The 20,153-nt window shown below is 47.0% G+C and overlaps 1 protein-coding gene across 1 annotated transcript in view; it reads left to right on the plus strand.

Moving 5' to 3' along the window:
- Positions 1-13,590, plus strand: part of DRGX (dorsal root ganglia homeobox) — a 25,129-nt gene extending 11,539 nt beyond the window's left edge. The window contains exon 6 of the mRNA XM_024210383.1: positions 13,325-13,590. Within this exon, the coding sequence (XP_024066151.1) occupies positions 13,325-13,590 (266 nt within the window). The remainder of the gene's footprint in view (positions 1-13,324) is intronic.
- Positions 13,591-20,153: the final 6,563 nt, after the last annotated feature.

The following is a 20,153-nucleotide window of genomic DNA, read 5'->3' on the forward strand; positions in this document are numbered from 1 at the left end:
TGATTCTGGGATGTATTAACAGGTGTGTTGTGAGCAAGACACGAGAAGTCATTCTTCCGCTCTACTCTGCTCTGGTTAGGCCTCAGCTGGAGTATTGCGTCCAGTTCTGGGCACCGCATTTCAAGAAAGATGTGGAGAAATTGGAAAGGGTCCAGAGAAGAGCAACAAGAATGATTAAAGGTCTTGAGAACATGACCTATGAAGGAAGGCTGAAAGAATTGGGTTTGTTTAGTTTGGAAAAGAGAAGACTGAGAGGGGACATGATAGCAGTTTTCAGGTATCTAAAAGGGTGTCATAAGGGGGAGGGAGAAAACTTGTTCACCTTAGCTCTAAGGATAGAACAAGAAGCAATGGGCTTAAACTGCAGCAAGGGAGGTCTAGGTTGGACATTAGGAAAAAGTTCTTAACTGTCAGGGTGGTTAAACACTGGAATAAATTGCCTAGGGAGGTTGTGGAATCTCCATCTCTGGAGATATTTAAGAGTAGGTTAGATAAATGTCTATCAGGGATGGTCTAGACAGTATTTGGTCCTGCCATGCGGGCAGGGGACTGGACTCGATGACCTCTCGAGGTGCCTTCCAGTCCTAGAATCTATGAATCTATGAATCTGAGGTGGGTCCTGTGAATGGCAGCAAGGACTGTGCATGCCCATGATTGGGAGAACAGCCCCTGCTAATGTGTTCCTTGATAAGACAGTGAAAACAGCCTGCCTGGCAAGCAGTGACTCACAGATGAGTGGTGCATGCCCAGTGAACCAAACATTACTGGAAAGTTTAGGTTATTTTACAGTTCCTAATGAGAAAAGGATTTGCTGGACTGTATTGGACCACTGAGCCATCTAGTTCAGCAACAGGCCGGTATCAGTGGACAATATTCAATGAATGTTTTAGAGGAAGACAATTAAAAATTAATGCTGCTAATAATAAATGATGATGATTCGCCTAGTTAACCATTATTCTACCCCCCAAGGCTCATTTTCATTCCATCACCTGAAAGCTCTACAACTAGGGGCAGTCTGTGTAAAGAAACCAAAACATTTTCTCCTCTCGGTTTTGGATCACCTGGCCCAAGTTCTCCAAAGCCATCCACAAATGCCATCTGGATCTGACACCTTGTGATACAAGCCATGGCAGGATGGGGCCTTCCTAGGGGAAGGCAACCCAGTTGAGACAAGAGATTTAGGCCTAGCCTCGTATGGCGCAGGGATTCAAGATGAGCTTCATCCTCAGAGATTACTACTCACTTGGCACAGCTTTGCAACTCTGGCCCGAGCCAGGGCCACCCAGAGGATTCAGGGGGCCTGGGGCAAAGCAATTTTGGGGGCCTCTTCCATAAAAAAAGTTGCAATATTATAGAATACTATATTCTCGTGGGGGCCCCTGTGGGGCCTGGGGCAAATTGCCCCGCCCCCCCGCCCCGCCCCTGGGCGGCCCTGGCCTGAGCACAGCGAGTGCTACTTCCGACAGACTAGGAAATGTTGCTGTAGAGCAAAGCAAAGTCAACCCTGCTCTCTCAGGAAAAGAGCCCCATGCCTCCAGACCTCTGCTGGTTCAGGAATTCAGATCTGTTCCAAAGGGAATATTCCCACTCTAAGGCCATCCAGGAAGGAAACAGGGCATTAGTTCTATAACATCAGAGAATCATGGTGCAGAACACAGACTATTCCACAGAGTAGCGCATCTTGCCATCAGGAAGTTTTCTTGATTTTCAGCCTATATTCTCCCCATATTAATTGTATCCCATTAACCCCTTCTATCATCTGGGACAATTCCTCTCCCTCCTAGGTATTCATCCCATCAAATACTGTATTGAGACAGTCATCATCAAGCCACCACGAGAGCTATACATTTGGGAACAAACATTTGATAGTGGGCTTGTCAATCTAGCAGAGAAAGATCTAACAAACTCCAATGGCTGGAAGTTGAAGCTAGACAAATGCAGACTGGAAATAAAGTTTACATTTTTAAAGGTGAGAGTAATTAACCATTTGAACACTTGACCAAGGATCGTGGTGGATTTTCCATCTCTGACAATCTTTAAATCAAGACGGGATGTTTTTCTAAAAGCTCTGCTCTAGGACTTATTGTGGGGCAGTTCTCAGGTCTGTGTTAGACAGGGGGTCAGACTAGATGATCACGATGGTCCCTTCTGGCCTTGTAATTGATAAATCTATTAATCAAGATGATACGGTTTATCAGTTGAAGAATCACCATTGCATTCATAAATGGGATCAGCCTTTATGAGGGATATGAAACCTCATGTTTCAGGATACTAGTCATCCACTAAGTTCCTGGGGATTGGAAATAGCTTGTTTTAGTCCATCAAAGCATCAGGGGTTGGGCACCATCAGAAATTGGACTAGGTGGACGGGACCACTGCACTGGTCCACTATAGCAATTCCTATGTTTCCCCTATGTTCCAAGATAAATCACTTACCGTAAACCAGGCCTATGCAGTCCATTTAGCAAATTTAATTGCAGAGCCTCAAATATGAAGGGGAAATACAAGCTTTATTTATGGGCTGCATAACAATAGTCATCAGGAGAAGCTAGTGTTCTAAATGGAGAGACCTCAGAGCACCTCCTTAATGGATGACAGTATGAATGCAATTCATTAATGGAGAAGAGGTTATTAATGCGTGTAAACAAGAATCTCCGTTCTTAGCGGAAGTGCTCTGCTATTCTTGCGGCTGAGGCCAAAAGCGCGTCCGTTAGATTCAGCTGGAACTTCCTGAGAACCTGCGATATATAGTGCAGCGTATGTGGAGAAAAATAATTACACTTGCCAGGGAATGACTTTCATAATTCACTCCCAGCTCCTTCCCGTGCGAGTGAGAGCTGGCTCTGTTTTCCTAGCAACCCCACGCCATGGATAGAGAACCAGCATTGCACGTTATATACCAAAGCGGCTATTCCAAAGCAACATTGATTAGGGTCTTTCATGGTTGGTTTGCTGCTGTGCTTGCAGTTGGGAGCATTATGGAGGATTAATTGTGTAATGTCCAGTAAACGGGCTAGAAATGTAGCTCCGCTGTGCTTCAATTTTTATTATGGACAGATGAGGAGAATTTGTCAAACGTCACTTCAGTAGAGAGAGACTGGGAATGAAACATGCAAGAACCTGAGTTATGCTTGAACTGGTGTTTACAAGATGAAAGAAATGTTATCTAGTGTAAAAAATAGGGGACTGGAAATCAGGACTCCCAGGTACTCTTCCCTGGCTCTGTCACTAATTTGGACCCTGCTTCAGGAAAGCACTTAATTACGTGCTTAAGTGCTTTCCTCGGTGTGGGACCTTGGGCAACTCATTTAATCTGTCTGGATCTCCTTCTGCTAACCCAATGCAGTGATCTGGTAAGGTGGAAAAGCTGCTGCTTTGTGCACAGGTGAACACAGGTTCAAATCCTGGCTTATCTCGTGCAGAGAGGTAAAAGCGCTGCTGCCTTATGGGGGAAAGGCTGGTGCAGTTGTCAGAGTGCTGACCTGGGCTCAGTTCTCTGATCTGCAATGGATTCCCTTTGGGAGCTCTTGGACATGTCACTTGGTCTCTCAGTGCCTCAGCTCCCTGTGTACAAGGGGTATGCTAGCACTGCCTTACCTCACAGGGATGTTGCAAGGATAAATACATTAGAGAGCGTTAGGTGCTCAGATACCACGATAATGGGGGCCAGATAAGTAGCTAAGATAGAATGAGGTAGATGGAAGTTTTGCTGTTGATTTCAGTGGGAAGAAGGATCAGGCCCTTTGTGCCATGGCTTTCCTCATGGGGGATGACAGCGATGGTGGGAGGATTGAATCCTGCCAAGCCTTGGTGGTAAGACCGATCCTTACTGGTGCAGGTGTTCACTCCGACCTCACACAGAGTGGCACACATCCACAAGGCAAAGGATTGGACCTGTTTGGAGAGGACTTGAAGATGCTTAGGGAAAAGGTGGTGGAGGAGGTGCTAAATTCGGGTTGTTTCTAAGGATTATTGTTGCTCTCAGATACACATGCCCTGCCCTTGTGGGCTTCCCTGCCCATGCAGCCAAAGGCAGAATCTGGCCACAGGTTCCTAAATTATTTTTGGAATTGCACTAACAGTACATAAAGGCTGGATACGGACTCCTTGGAGCTGGGATTGTCTCTTCTCACGTGTGTGGGCAATGCTTAGTGCACCACACATACTGCCCTAATAACAGGAATAATGGAAAAATGAGCTTCCCTTTAATGTAAAACGGGTGAGTACAATTCATGTAACATGAAATACCCTGGGCCCAAAGCTGTATTGTATGCCAGTCAAAGCTCACATTGAAATAACCAGGCCACCACCTCAGCCCTGTTTTGCCTCCTTTGCGCTGCTCCAGTGGCAAACCTGGCAGATCTGAAATCGTGGTGGCATTAGACTATTAGAGCCAGCGTAGCCTGTTCTGCACCACCCTTTCCCAGCCTCCAATGCAGAGGGCATGGCTGGAGGAAAAGAGATGTGGGTGACATTCCCCTACACTAGGGCAATTTGGGAATGTGAACTTATAGCAGGTGTGAAGCTCCTCTAAGTTACACCGGGGGCCAGGTGGGCCCTTACCAGCTCTAGGCTGAAGGAGCTACAAAGTTAGCAAAAGGCCACTTTTACCCTCCCACTGATCAGTCCTGAGTGCAACTAGGTACACTGGCTGTTTGTAGTAATCATGGAACACTGGGTTAGGCCCCCTTTGAATCAAATCTCAATAGCAATTTAAAGTCTTTATTCTGGGTATTGGCTGGCCATACATCCCTGGTAAAGGCAATTTTACTGTGTGGGGTTCATGTGGGTGCAAACAAGTTGAAAAAAAAACCAGCTGAATATTATAAAGAAAAAACTCTACCCCACCCCCACCCCTTTACTGTAAATTAAACAGCATTTAGTGGCGTGCCACAGCCCAGGATTTTAAATGAGGATTTCAAAGGAGCAGAAGGTAGTTAGATACTCCATTTACCTACAATTTCAGGTTCCAGCTAAGATTTTCACCCCCACCCACAGAGTTTGTGAGAGGAGGAGAATTGGTTTTTGGCTTTCAAGAAGATGATCTATTGAATTTCTGAAACTGTTGAGCTAAAATCATATATACCCGATATATATTTTTGAATATTCCTAAATCAATATATGCGCCGCTCCACTTCCATTTTCCTAGACTGACTCTGAACATTAAAACAACACAGCCTGGGCAAAAGGGTTCTGTGTGTAACCCAAATTGTAGTTCAAGTACCTTTACAATTAAAATGTGCTGTTGGCAGAGACAAGACAGAATTAATTTAATTTTTCCTGTCAGTCTCTGTAGTAGATCAATTAAACTGCCAAGTGGATCAAATATTTCAGACTGTATTTATTACATTAAATATTTATGTTCAGGCTGAGCCTTTAAAGCATGATGTCATATAGGAATGCAAGGAGGCTTCGATCAATTCAGCAGAATTTGCTGTAACTTAATGGAAACCTAATCGTGTATTTTAATTTAGTATACAGGAGGCAGAGAGTTCTTGAAATAAAACAGTTCACATGCTGTACTTGAGCAGCCTGATCCAACTCCCTTTGAAATCAATGGAATAACTCTTTCAGTGGAAGGTGGATCAGGCACTAAGGGTACATCTACACTGGAATAAAAGATCCATGGCATGGCCGCGGCTGGCCCGGATCAGCTGACTCAGGCTCACAGGTGTCAGGCTGTGGGGCTAAAAATTGCTGTGTAGATGTTCAGGCTTGGGCTGCAGCCCCGGCTCTGCGACACTCCCCTCCTCACAGGGTCCTGGAGCCCAAACATCTACACAGCAATTTTACAGCCCAATAACCTGAGCCCAGACCCGGGCCAGCCATGGCTGCTTGTTTGCTGTGTAGATGTACCCTCAGTAATTAAGAACAACTGTTTATTTTCCAGTAGTGTTGTATGCACTCCCAGGCTACTGCAATGAGATAACGGGCCAATTTCTTCCCTGGCAAACGTGGATGCATATACCAGTGAAGTCAATGCGCTTTTCCACCATAGGCCCACTGACAAGCATGTAGAAGGCATGGGAACCGATTCTAAAGTCACTTATGCTGCTTTATTCCGATATAGGTCCACTGACTCCATTGCACTTACTGCCCATTTACACAGGTGAGGTTAGAATCAAGTCTGCCTTCACATGACTTGCTACTGTGTATTGTAATGAAGGGCCAGTTCCTGCTTTCATTTACACCAGCATGACCCCGGAGCAACGACACTAGTTTAAATTGAGTTATTCTGGATTTATACAGGATAACTGAGAATGGAATTTGACCCACCGTCATACAGGCATTTTAGTGGCAAAGAAAATTAGGCAAGCAGTTCATGGATGAATTATTGATGGGGGTATCCATGTGTTCACCGGGGGTAGCTCAACTGCATTCGACTGCAGAAAGCCACTGGGTAATAGCAGATCTAATTATTAAGCAAAGAACCTAGATTGGTATTGAAAACTGATAAATATTTTATCCCTTGCTAACCATAGAGCAAAAATTATTCTTATTTGATTGAGTTTATTCACACTCACCTGAACTCAGCCAGGGTGGCCTCAGAAGGGGAGATACTAATTTCTACCTCCCCTCTCCTCCCATACAGCTGGCCAAATTAATGCTAGCCTCGCTTTTGTGTTACCTGGGCCCACTTCCTTCCCTTCCAAAGGACTCTGAGTGGCCGTGTCGGGAGGTCGACTATTCTCACAAAAAGGTTGCAAAAAATGACTAGCTGAGTTGGGTGCTGAACTTGATGAAACAGCAGGACTTTTCCCTCTCTCGGTTCGGGACCTAATCCTGCTGCCACGGAAGTCAGTGGGAGTTTTGCTATTGATTCCAATGGAGGCAGTGTCAGGTGCTCTGTGACTAAGGCCATGTCTACACTACACAATTAAGTCGACCTATGTTCCCAATTCACTACACAATTCACAATTTTTTTCGTGTCCACACTACCCTCCTTCAGTTGGTGGTGTGCATCCTCACCAGGAGTGCTTGCATCGACTTCAGAGGGGCAGCATGGGGGTCTGAGAGCTCCCAGCTTGGCTACAGCCCGTGATCTCAGTTCCCCGGTCCCCATGGGAGGGAGCTCCCAGCTGGAGCCTACCTGCCGCCCAGGATCTCAACTCCCCGTGGGAGGGAACTCCCTGTGGAGGGGGGAGCTGAGAGTCTGGGCAGCAGCCGGACTCCAGTTGGGAGCTCTGCAGGGAGGCCCCAGCCTGCGCTCTCAGTGCCAGGCAGCAAGACTGCAACTGTCAGCACTGCTGGGCTCAGAGCTGGAACACCCCCTCCCACCTCAATTTCAAAACAGGGATCCTACCAGTAGTGAAATTGACATTCTTGTCAATTTCACCACTCTGGCTGTCAGCCACCCTGACAGCCAACAGGCGATGCAAGTAACGCAGTGTCTATACAGACAGTGTCTGTATAGATACTGTGTCACCCGAACTATGTCGACCTAAGCCTTACGCCTCTTGTCGAGGTGGGTTTACTAGGTTGGCATAGCAAGCGTTTTACAGCAGCAGAAGGAACACTGTAGTGTGTACACTTACATAGTTAGGTTGACGTAAGCTGCATTACGTCCACTTAACTTTGTAGTGTAGACATGCCCTAAATCACAATGTTACAGCACTTGATGGCCAGTGGGAAATAATGACAGTGACAGAAATAACACAGCATTACTATCTGGATTTTTAAAAGAACTGCTGAATATTAGCATTGATATTGTGGTAGAATCTGCTGGCAGTCGCCACATCTGGATTGGTTCCCATTTTGCTAGGTGCAGTACATATAAACAAATGAATGATAGTCCCTGCTGAGCTTTGGATCAGATCTCATTTTGAGATCTAATTTTTGGATATTTTCTTTCCCTATCTGTTTCTTTTTCATAGTGAGAAAAAGCAGCAACATTTCTTAAAAGCCTGGAAAAACCTAATCACGTTTTTTTATTGTAGAACATCATAGTCCTGCTTCCTTTCCTAAACTGTCATGATATGCTGCTCTGTGCTGTTAAACCGTTGCTGCATTTCACCCCAGAGGTGGCTGCATTTCAGTGGGGATAAGCGTACTGATGTATTTGTTTGTGGGTAGAAAAAATTATACTTCATGTTATATACTGTGCAGATTTTGTTATAAATCCCCTTTTTCATGTGCTCAAAACTTCACCTTCTTATTTAAATTTGAAAGCCACAAAATTCAGTATGCTGTGTTGTTGTAGCCATGTTAGTCGCAGGATATTAGAGAGACAAGCTGGCTGTCGTAATATCTTTTATCGGACCAACTTCTGTTGATGAAGAGACAAAAGCTTCAAGCTTACACAGAGCTCTTCTTCAGGTTTGGGAAATGTACTCAGAGTGTCCCAGCTAAATACAAGTTGGAACAGATTGTTGAGCATAAGTAATTAACACATATTTCAAGGGACCATTCAAGGTGAAGTGGCCAGTTAACACCTCTCTAGTCACAGGGAGGGGGGAGGAGAAAAAAAAAGCTGGGGGCAGAGGGGGTTAGTGGGTTATAGATTATTGTAATGAGCCATAAATCCAGTGTTTCTATTCAGTCCATGATTTTTAGTGTCTAGCTAAGTTATGCATTTAAGCTCCCAGGCTCATCTTCTGGAGGTGTTGTGCAGGTTTCCTTTGAGGATGAGAACTGAGAGATCAGATATAGTGTGATCTTTGTGATCACCCACCTTGTCTCTACCAAATTTAGTGTCCGATATCAAACACCCTCAAGGTAGAGATATTCAGCCCACTAGAGACAGCAACATCTGCAGGTTTGGATTGTGAATGCCAGTTTGGGAGGTTTAAGATCTGGGGTTTGTGGAATGGGTTAGGGCTCGTACACACTACCACTTATGTCGGTATATCTTATATCAGAGGGGTAGCCTTGTTAGTCTGGATCTGTAAAAAGCGACAAAGAGTCCTGTGGCACCTTATAGACTAACAGACGTATTGGAGCATAAGCTTTCGTGGGTGAATACCCACTTCGTCGGATGAATGGGTGTGAATACCCCCCGAGCGACGTAAATTACACCGACCCCAGCGCAGGTGTGGACTACTCCCACTGACATGCCATCACCTCTCCTAGAGGTGGTTTTATCATGCTGACAGGAGAGCTCTCTGGTTGGGATAGAGCGTCTTCACCAGATGCCCTGCATTGGTGAAGCTGCGCTGCTGTTGCGCTTCTAGTGTAGACTAGCCCTTAGTAACACTTGCATGCACAGTGGGATTAATTTGGAAGTAAGGCACGGCAGAAGTGTTACTTCACCGATCGTAAGCTCTGTGTCTAGGAGAATTGCAGGGGTTAAAAAGACAGCTCAGTTATATTAATAAACTCTCCACACTTCCTCCTGACTTTTTAGAAAGCATTTTCTCAAGAAGCCTTCCTGCGAATAACTAATATCCAATAACTGTCACTGGGAAGTTTTGCTAATGTCCAGAAAACAAACAACTGTCTAGATTCATGTTGACCAAGTGGCACTGAGATTAGCTCTGTAATATGAAGAATACCTGCTTCATGGAGGTTATAAAATCCATCACTCTGTCATGAGCCATTTAACTTGGATATTAACTGCTGAAATTAACGCAAGTCCTTGGCTTGGAAAGATCAGACGCAGACGCTGCATTGCATCAGTAGTGGTCTGTCGTGCCGTTGCCTGCTGGGGATTGGCTGAGGGTAGGATTCTGCCCTGAGTACTGAAGGGGGCACACAGGAGCTGTGGGGCTGCTGGAGTCCCTTGGAGGAATTCTGGCTGTGAAGCTCCCCATGGGGAGTGCATGTTGGAACTGTAGCTCAGCCATCACTGCAGAGGGGGAAGGGCCATGGCTCTGCCCTCAGGTTGTCCCTGAACTCCCCACGCCTTTCAGACACGACCCAAGGAGGCATTAATGGGGATTCCACCCCCTCCCCACCCGGTGGGATTCCGGCTTGCTCAGTGGTACAAGGAGAGGGAGTTAGACAGCACTTGCTATGGGTTATTTAGCACACACTTGCCAGGACATTGAGGGGTGAAGTGGGAGCATGGGGCAGGCAGACAGAAAAGGCGGGACTGTCTGGAACTTAGAAAAGGCAGAGACACATTGCCCTGCTGGGGACAAAGGGGAGAGGGGCTTTCGTTCAGTTTGTCCCAGGCCAGTAAATAAATGTCTCCCTGGCCCCACTGGCCTTCATCTGCCCCCACATCCTCCCAAAGTAAAATACAGCTGCACTGATGTAATGGGACTCCTGGCGCGTAGCCACCAGGTGAGTCCATCAGCACAACCTACTTCCTTCCAAAGCTCCCCCTCCTATTTCCCAGCAGGCCTTACAAGAATCTAGAATTACAAATATGACCAATGGCAGGGACTACATTTCCCATCACACCTGCTGTCCTGGCTCTCTGGGGAAGCCTGGCTGGGAACCGCCCAGGGTTTAAAGTCAATTGAACAAGAAGGGGGAGTTCTCATCACTCCAGCCAAGGAGTGGGGGCACCCCAGGCTAGGGAGAGGAGGGGGCTCTCCCTTCTGGTTTTAGCACTGGGGTGGGGAGGAGAAAGCCATGCTCCACACTCTCCCTATTGTTTTATCTCCTGCCTTCTCCCTCAGTCCTGCTGGGGGAGGGCAGCTCCAGCCCAACCAGCTAATGGAATTCCAGGCTCGGGCCCTAAAGCCAGGTATGCAACCTCAGACCACTTCCCCAGACCTCCGCTCCCCCTCAGGAGTCACGTCCTCTGCCCCAGAGATGTTGTCCCAGGAAAACCTGGCCACAAGGGCTCCCCTCAGTGGGTGGGTACAGCCTGTTAAGGCAAACATGGTGCCCATCTAGCTACAAAGGAGCCAAGTTTTTAGTATGGAACAAGTCACCTTGTATTTCAAGAGACACCCACTCCCCTATCTGGTGTCTTGTTGTCTCTCCTAAGCTAAGTGTGAACAAGTGGGATCAGAATTGGATGCGGGGCCTTGTCAAGGACAACCCAGGAGGTAGTGCTAACTATTCAGTCAGTAGTGCTTGTTGCTGTGTGTTATGGCTGGGGGTGCTGTGTTGCCTTTTGATGAGCCATACAGCCAAGGTCCTCACCACTTGAGTTCATCAATGATCCCACAGCACTTTTTAGAAGAGTAGGAATATCTCCGTTCCATCCATCCCATCTCCCTAACTCCCCCTGCGCCTTCATGTGGATGTGGGACTCTTCCCTGCCCTGAACTGCTGGGTGGCGTAGCAGAACGTCTGCATTTCACGAGACTGCAGATCAACTGGTGGAACAAGTGGTTTCTTGCTAGAGATGGCAAAGTTTGCAGTGCCCTGTGGGATGGCAGGTGCAATGAAGCAAAATGATCCTTACAACACAGATAGATGTAATTGACACAGTAATTGACTAACAAGGCTAATGGGTGCGTGTTACTGCACTCAGGGTTAATCAGTTAATACCTGCCCCACGGCCCTGCTTGCCCCTTTCCTTTCCTACTTTTTCTTTCTCTGCCTATCGCCTGTGTTTTCAACTCCACCCTTACTCCAGTGCTCTGGCATCTGCACTTCCCCCAGGGCACAGGAATTCCTGACCCCCTCCAGCTGCCAATAATTTTCCCCCTCATTCCTAAAAAGAAAAATAGATCCAGGATCAAAGGGGTTAATGAACCCACTCACACAATCTGCAGTTTCCTGCAGTTGATCCCAGTCATGGACATTTCCCACCAGTTTAGCTAGTTTAGAGCCCAGCTCTTAATGTCAAACACAAGATACTGGGCTCACTACAGGCATAACTGGGTGAAATGTAAATGGCCTGTGATATACAGGCAGTCAGACAGTTGATCTAATGGCCCCTTCTGGCCTTAAACGCTAACCGTAATGCTTTTAACACAATTGCCTTGATCAGGCCTGACCAAAGCAGCATGTTCAATATGCCCCTCGGACACTTCTCATAACTGGCAATAATGTCTTGCTTGGAAGGTCATGGGCAGTACTCATGAAACACAGAGAGGGGGATTTCCCAGGCATCTCCTGGCTCTTTGTTTGAAGACGAATACAGCACAAAATTGAAATGATGGTGATTTGCACAGGCCTCTGGCATCATTTGGGCCAGGGTGCTTTTACACTTTAATCTTATTCCTGTTTCTGGGTGGGTTTTTTTTTTTTTTTTTGCTGAGGCGACTACCCATTTAGCACAATAAATATCCAGGGTTAAAGTTCAAAGATGCCTGTAGGGCTCAGAATTTCATTTCGGGGATCTCAGTATTAAGGATCTCAGTATTGGGGTTGATCTCCCATATGAAGCATAGGGAAATGAATTCAGCAGCATCAAATTGCACCGTGGGGCTTGGTGCTGAATTTGTGGGAGAAGACCACATATGACTCTAAACGGCACGACCAACTTCTATCTATGGGCCAGATTCTGCTGCCCTCAGTCACATTGATTAGTAACTTACTTTACAAGTTGCCCTGGGTAACTTGCAAAGCAAGGTACTAATCAGAGTAAGGGCAGCAGATTCTGGCTCTTATGGGTACTGATCCTGCAAGGACCTGAGCATCCACAACGCCCACTGACAGCAATTGAGTGCACTCAACTTTTGGAAGGATCAGGCCCTATAAAGAGGCCAAAATAATACCTGAGATGTAAGCATCTGTTCTCTCCAATTTTGGAGAAAGTTTGGATCCCAACTTCAGGGTGCTGGATTCACCTTATTGTTCATGGAGACTTTTAGCTTCAGAGCTAAGGAAGGGCCAGATTCCGAGCTGGTGTGGATCAGGGAACCTCCCTTGCTGCCAATGGCACTGTGAGGTTTACACCAGCTGGGAATCAGTCCCGAATTGTGTCATCAACTTGAGCTGGTTGAAATTTTTTTGTCGTAGTGGTTTTTCAATGGGAAATGACATTTTGATTAAAATGAAATTTTTTCATGACATTGTCTCACTTTCCATGAAATTTTGTTTAGAAAAAGAATCGGGGGGAAAAAAACATTTTGTCGTTTCTGGAAAGAAAAGCTTTGACTTTTCGTTTCACAACCTTTTTCTGTTTCAAAATGTAATTTATTTTATATACATTTTTTTTAAAAAAGATCAAAAAATGGTCAAACTGAAACATGATTTTCTAAATGCTGGGTTTTCATCCTGAATGGTGGCAAATATTTTTTTCAAAAGCTAGAAATTTTTCAGGAATGGAAAATCCATTTTCCTGCCAGCTCTAAGTTATCATGAAGCTGATTGTAGCTTTAGACCCAGTGAAGGTCCAGATCCACAGCTGCTGTGAATAAGGGAGCCTCTTTTGAAGGCAATGGTGCTGTGGGGGTTATGCCAGCTGGGGATTTGGCGCTGGTTGTGACACCACATTATCAGAAGCTGACAGTGGCTTGTCTCTTTCCTCCCCCAGGGAGCCCTCTGTGCTCTTGCTGCGTTCCAGACCCCATGGGCCTCTCCTTCCTCCCCACCTATGGCTGCCAAAGCAACCGCACAGCCAGCGTGGCAGCACTGCGCATGAAAGCGCGGGAACACTCAGAGGCCGTGCTGCAGTCCGCCAACCTCCTGCCATCCACCAGCAGCAGCCCCACCCCCCCGGCCAAACCTGGCCCGGAGAACAGCCAGGATAACAGGTCGTCTCCGGCCAAGGAACAGATGGATGGGGAGAAGAGCGTATGAGGATGGATGATCCCCACCCACCAGCTCCTTGCAACGAACCCTTGGCCTCAACGTCGGGAAATGCCATGTAATGGACTGTGACGTGGGCCCTTCCAAACTAGATGCCATGAGGCCACCATGGATCCTGAGGATCCAGAGCAAATACGAGAGAACTCCGGCTGCGCGTCACACATCCCTGCTTTCCTGATGCCGCTGTAGATTTATTCCTTTGATTTACTGGCACCTTCTGTGTTTGGAACTGTCCGTGATACCATCTTTAGCCTCCTTGCATCCCAGTGATACCAAATCATCCAGGGCTCTGGCCTACTCCTGCTGAACTCAGCGATGCCCCCTGGCATTGGCTTTGTGAGGAGCAGGATTGACCCCAAACACCTTTGGCCTGGCCTGGGACAGTGCCTCGGGGTAGCCCGGCCCTTCCCGGCTTGGAGTCAGGGACAGGTGGGTCTTTACCTGGCTCTGAGCTTCCTTTGCGTGATGAGCGCCCACTCCCCAGAGGAGTAGCAGCACTCAGGAATCCCCTGGGTGCCTCTCACAGAGCATCTGCCTCTCAAAATGGTGGTGCCTAGAAAATGACAGACAGCTCAGGGGGTGGAAAGCCACATATCACTGCCACTGGCCACGCACCTTCACCTCTGGCGGGGAGGGAGTTGGGCACAGGGGGCTGATGGGGAGACTCAGCAGTGCTAACTAGTGCAGTGCCTTGCAGTGGGACTCCCCAGCTCTGCTCTTGGCCAAGCCAGCCAAAACCACAGAGCCGCAGGGCTGTCACACAGCGTGGCTCCTGCTGCCTCTGGTCCAATGGGGGAACTAAGCCACAGAGGCACCGTGTATTTGGGGGCTGCCCTGGCCCATTTAGCTCTACCCCATAGGAGAGCTCGTAACCCTTTGTGTGCCAGTTTTGCCTGCTACTTTCCACTGTCACCAACTTTCACTGAATCTGTCCCAGCCAGCCTCGGTCTGAAAAGCAGAAAACAGTCAAACACATTCCAATCGTACTAAAATGAGTGAAACTTCCATCGAGCGTTTCAGCAGAATACAGTGATCACCAGCAAAATGAAACTGCTAGTGATTGAAATCCCAGTGCCGGGCTCCATGTTAATGTTTTTTCCATTGTTTGTGGTACTTCCTGTATCCACTATAGGGAATGCTGGAAAGTACCATGGCGGCATGAATAACTCACAAGCAGCAATGTCAGCATTGTACTGGAGATGGCAGTAATTTCTGGGAATTTAAAGGCTTTTTTTAGGTGGGATTGTTGAGCTTTGAAAAAGTTCTAGGACAATTCCATGCCATTTTGCAAACGTGTTTGGAAAGAGAAGGTGGCAAATGGAGTTGCAAAAGGGCAAATGCTTCCTTGTGTGTTGTATTTTTAATAAAGAGGAAGAAAGGATCTCTGGATATTCCTTTATTCTAGCTAAAAACAGGCTGTCCTGTCTCCTGATGCTGGTCAGTTTACTGGAAAGCCAGGAGTACGTCTTAATTTGTTGGCTGTATGCACAGTGAGAAGGAGAAATTGACCCTACTGGAATCTCCTCTCCAGCCCGAAACTCACCCTAAACATAGTAGCATATGAACTACTACTCTAGAACTCAATCTAAATTGCACTGAAGTTAATGGAAAGACTCCATTGACTTCAATGGTCTTTGGCTCAGGGCCTAAATTAATGGGGTTACGGAGCTAAAATCAGCCCTGGTGCAAATGGGGAAAATTCCACTGAAGTCAACAGAACTGTGCTGCTTATTGTAAGGGCTGAATTTGACCCACGATCTCAGCCAAGCACTGTTTGCAGTGCGGCATTATCCACCCAGGCACTGTGCTATCACTGTGGATCTCACCCTGTGTGATGGTGTGCTGAGAGCCTCCTTAGTTAGACGGGGTGGTGCCAGCACTTTGCAGGACTTGACTCTTGTGGAGCTCTGCTCCGGTGAGCCATGCCTGGAATAGGCCTGTGGTGACTGCTATTGACAGGAAAATTCCTGCTCCTGCCTGTAGGATCTGAGTCCAGGAGTTTCACAGAACCTCATGACCCCTTTGGGATGCAAAGGGACTCTCCATTGGCTAATGGTGTTGGCAGGATTTTGTTAGCCCTAAACCATCGCTCGTTAGAAAGTGGAGAGGGGGAACGAACATGCAGGCCTGGTCTCTACAGGCTCAATCCTGCAGTCCTAAATGCCCTCAACTCCCATTGACTTTGAGGGGGTCGAGACCCCTCAGCACCTATCAGGAATGGGCCATGAGTGAAGGGCAAACGCAGGCAAAAGGCGTAATCCCACTCCTGTTGACACAGGCTGATCCGGGGTATGGTTTTTATTCTGGCGTCAGTCTGGTCACAAGGAAAATTCCAGTGGGTCTGGCACTGGTAGAATGGGATTCATTTTTGAATTTGGCCCTTCTTGAACTTTTTCTCCTGCACTGATGCTAAAACCATGTCCTATCAAAGGGGGAATGTGCAATAGCTTGTGATCATTATTGTTCCAACGCTGCTGAACGGTAAGTAATGAAGATTTCACTGACTATAAATTATGTCTCAATTCAAGCTATTATTATTCTTTTAAACAACAGCAACAAACCAACTCCTTCCTACCACCAAAGGAAAAAAGAGCTTATGTCCTAAGGGACAGGGGAAATCATTGTTTTCTTAGTGATCTTTCCAGTTATAGTTTGTGTTTCAGATTTCTGGAGCAAAAAAAAAAAAAAAAAAATCTGTCTAAAATGGGCAAACCCAACTTCATTTCAACATAATTACTTTGCATTCAGTTACACTCCAGCCCCTCTGTACACTAACTCTTCAATCTAATTGTTTGATTAAACTCGTATTTCCTCCAGAAAGGTACATAAATAAGTGAATTGTTGAGCAAATTAAGAATACTTAACAGCATTGCATCTGAAAAGTAGTTACGCTGATTAAATTTTCTGTCCTTGAGGATTTTCAGGAAATTACTTTTGATCGTCAATAACACAATTAAGTAAACTACACGCACATTAGCATGAATAATTGATAAGAAATTATGTATTACCACGAAGCACTGATTTAATAATTCATGATGCGACACTCTAGTGACTGTGCAAAACTGGATAACATCAAAAAGTCTGCCTGATGTTGCTGGAAACGCTGCAATTACAAATGACACTGTAGTTTTGTTGTACAATAAAGAAAAGTATCTGATGCATGTTGTAGTTTCTGTTTGTTTAATAAACAAATAAATTTAGAAAAACTACACCAAGAAGAGTTCTGTATTATTGTCATTCATGACAGTTTCTCCATGAAAGATTCTGTTCTCATATTGATCAAATGCTGATTCTGCTTAACCATCAAAGTTATTGAAATGGAAAGTCTACTCCAGGATATGTGGTTGAAGCCCTGCTATCTTGCAGTTTTTCAGAACTAGGTGGCTCAGAGCTTTGCAGAGTATATTGTAGAGAACAAACTTCCATTGGCCACCTACAGGAGGAATGACCCAATAGGTCTTTTGACGCCCCAGTTTTGGATGATTCTGTGATTCCAATATTATGCTAAGGTGCTAACTCCAAGCAGGATTAAACGCGGAATTTGGATTTGCACTTCCTGGGTTTACAGAACACCATCCAGCTGAGACCCCCGAAGCATTTCACAAACAACTCTTGAAACTTCATTTAGAAGAAAGTAGATATTCTCATCCTCATTTAACACAGAGAGTCAAATTCTGCTCTTAGATACAGCTGTGTAAATCCAGAGTTTGGTGGAATTATTTGGATTTACACCGGTGTCCCACAGCGGGTAAGTGACTTTCTCAGGGTCACAGGGTATCACAGTAGGAGAGGCAAGGCTAGAATCCAAGAGTCCTGAGTCTTGGGCCCCACTTTAAACACTAGACCTCACTCTCTTCCAGACTGGGGAATCTCACTGCAAATGGGACACCCAGCTGCCATCTGTGCTAAGTGTACTTGGAGATGTCACATAGATATATCAGAGCCATGCCCCTTAAACCACTACTGTAACGGTTGTCTCAGTATCGCTATGATTAAGTCTGGCCTTTAAAAGTTTATAACTCAGCTATAAAAAGTCACTCAGGCTGAAACCTGGCACAAAAGGCCCTACCCCCAGGGGATGATTTATACACACACAATTCAAAACCAGCACAGATGATATTTTTCAGTTCTGGGGATGAAAACTAGAAGCCTCAGGTTTGGGAGGCATTTCACATGCAAAGAATTTTTTGAAACGACTTACTTCAGTTTGGGTTAAAGTCAATCAAGAGATTTAATTGTTCACTAATTGATATCACTGTGTCAGCCAGGTGTAGTGCAACCAGGCTAAATGCACACTTCAGCTACGTCATCCTGGCAAAGAAACCTCAGTCCTGAGCTATTGATGCCACTTAGTCCTGACCCAGAACACAGCTTAGATGATGTCCCTCAACCCCACCTAGTAGCCTCCCCCTCGGCTACTATCCCAGACTTTACTTCCCCCCCACACTCACAGCTCCATCAACATCCCTCCCTCAGTCTTGCCCAGCACCCCCGCTATTCCAGTCCGGGATTCTACCAAGAGTCCTGTGACAGAGTGCTGAGATCTGACAGGTGGGTCAGCACTCTGATCCCGGTAGCCTCAATTAGTTTCCCCAGTCACAGGTGATGGAATAATTAACTAACCAGAAGGAGAGGCTGGGGGGTAAGGAACTAATTAGCCCTCAGCTGACCAATCTGATAAAAACCCCGGACGGACTTGTTACGGGGGATGAGGACAAGGCTAGCTGAGCTGCAATGAAGGAGCTCCCTAGAGAGAGGGAGACCTCCTAGGGTCCTAGCAAAGAAGGGCTGACTGGAGTAGAGGTTAAAACTGGTGTTGCACTACACTGGTGTTGGTGGATGGGGTTAGAATCACATGCAGCCTGAACCCAAAAAGAAAGTGGGTCTGAGCAGTTTTGGGGGCGTCAGAGGATGAGGGCAAGGCATAGCCCTGTCACAGGTCTCGATTAATTGCTGTTGATGCCTGGGAGGTGTAATTTGCCAGTGGAGCCCTATTGAGGTGGGAGAAGATTCACTCACGGATGAGGCCATTACCACTTCCCCCATGTTGGGTTAAACTGGGGGCAGCAGCTCCAGGGATAGCAGGGAACCTTTCTATTATACCACAAATTAAAGGTCTGATCCAAGCCTATCCAGGCTGATCAACTGGAGTATTTCCATTGACTTTGATCAGGCCCTGATGCAGCTGCTCCAGAGAAATCTCTGATCCTCGCCAAGCCAACTGGGAAGGAGAGATTGGCAGGCATGCTCTGATTTGCTGCAATGGTATTTCAGAAAGAGCTAATACTGTCCTCTCCTGAATCAATCAGTGCACCCTCGTTTGCATGTAACTAGCTAACATTGCACCTGGCCTCGGCACTGTGACCTCTGATGGGAGTAAACCATGTAAACTGGCCCACATGGCTGCTGTCAGTTACTCATGGTGAGGCTGGTTGGCTGTTACATCACCCTCCTCTGCCTGCAGGTGCTTTTCTGCTGTCATTACAGCCACCAGTTGCCTGGAGGTCTGGACAGTTGGGTAAGCAGGAGCAGCTTGAGCTAGAAAGTGGCTTACCATGCCATTCAGCATGGGTAGCTAGGCTCCAGGACTGCTCCCATCCTGAGCCCCAGCTCCAGAGTCCAGCAGCAGCAGTGTCAAGATCCCTCCCTCCCTCTAGTGCCGAAGTCAGTGGAAGCAGGAGCATCTGCCCAAGTAACTCCCAAAGAAGGCAGGTCAGGATTGAGTGGGGGAAGGGCGAGATTGACAGAGTCCTAGGCCTATGGGGGAGCAATAAGTGTCGGGCACACAGGATAGTAGGTAAGAGACGGGCAGTGGCCCCAATTGACTGGCATAAGCTCTTTGGGTCCAGACCCCAAGCCTCTTGACACTACTGCAATATCAATGTGTAATGACACAGCAGTGTCAATGGTGACTGAGTGCAGTGGTTATTGCACTGAGCTGGCTGCTGTTCTGGGAGACGATGCTGTTAACAGGGTTGGGGTTAATGTCATGTCATGGGAGCATCTCTATCTGGTGGCATCCAGATCTGCCAAGTATCAATACCGACCTCATCCTGGCTCTGCAAGGGTTAATGGGGGCCTGAAAGGCCAATTAACCCACTTGGTTGCATCCGAAGGCGGGGGGGGGGGCAGGCCTAATTAAAGAGGAAGCCCAGCTGGGGAGGAGCTGGGCGGTGCTATAAAGGCACAAAGCCTGGAGCAGAAGAGGGTGGTACAGGAAAGAAGGGAGAATTCATCAGCCAGTCTCTTGGCTGTGGAGGAACACAAAGGAGCAGCAGGAGCTGGTGCAGAGCAGGTTGTGATCGAGCTGTCTAGAGCTGGGATACCCTGCCGGTCGAGGCCTCGTGCGGGGCTCAGAGGTAAAGGGGAAGAATTAGCTCAGCCAGGGAGAGACAGAGCCCAAGAACAGGAGGACCCTGGAGGGGTGTGGCAGGGGTAGGACTTGCAGACGGAGGGACCTGGGGAGTGGAACGCTGTCAGGAGCCTGGATGTGAGGGTTGCAGTGAATCAGGACCACAGCCACGGGCAGACTCTGGACTTCCATGGGGAGAGTC

The sequence above is a fragment of the Terrapene carolina genome, unplaced genomic scaffold (genome assembly GCF_002925995.2).
Source record: "Terrapene carolina triunguis isolate 2854851 unplaced genomic scaffold, T_m_triunguis-2.0 Scaffold402, whole genome shotgun sequence".
In the NCBI taxonomy this organism is placed as follows: domain Eukaryota; kingdom Metazoa; phylum Chordata; order Testudines; family Emydidae; genus Terrapene; species Terrapene triunguis.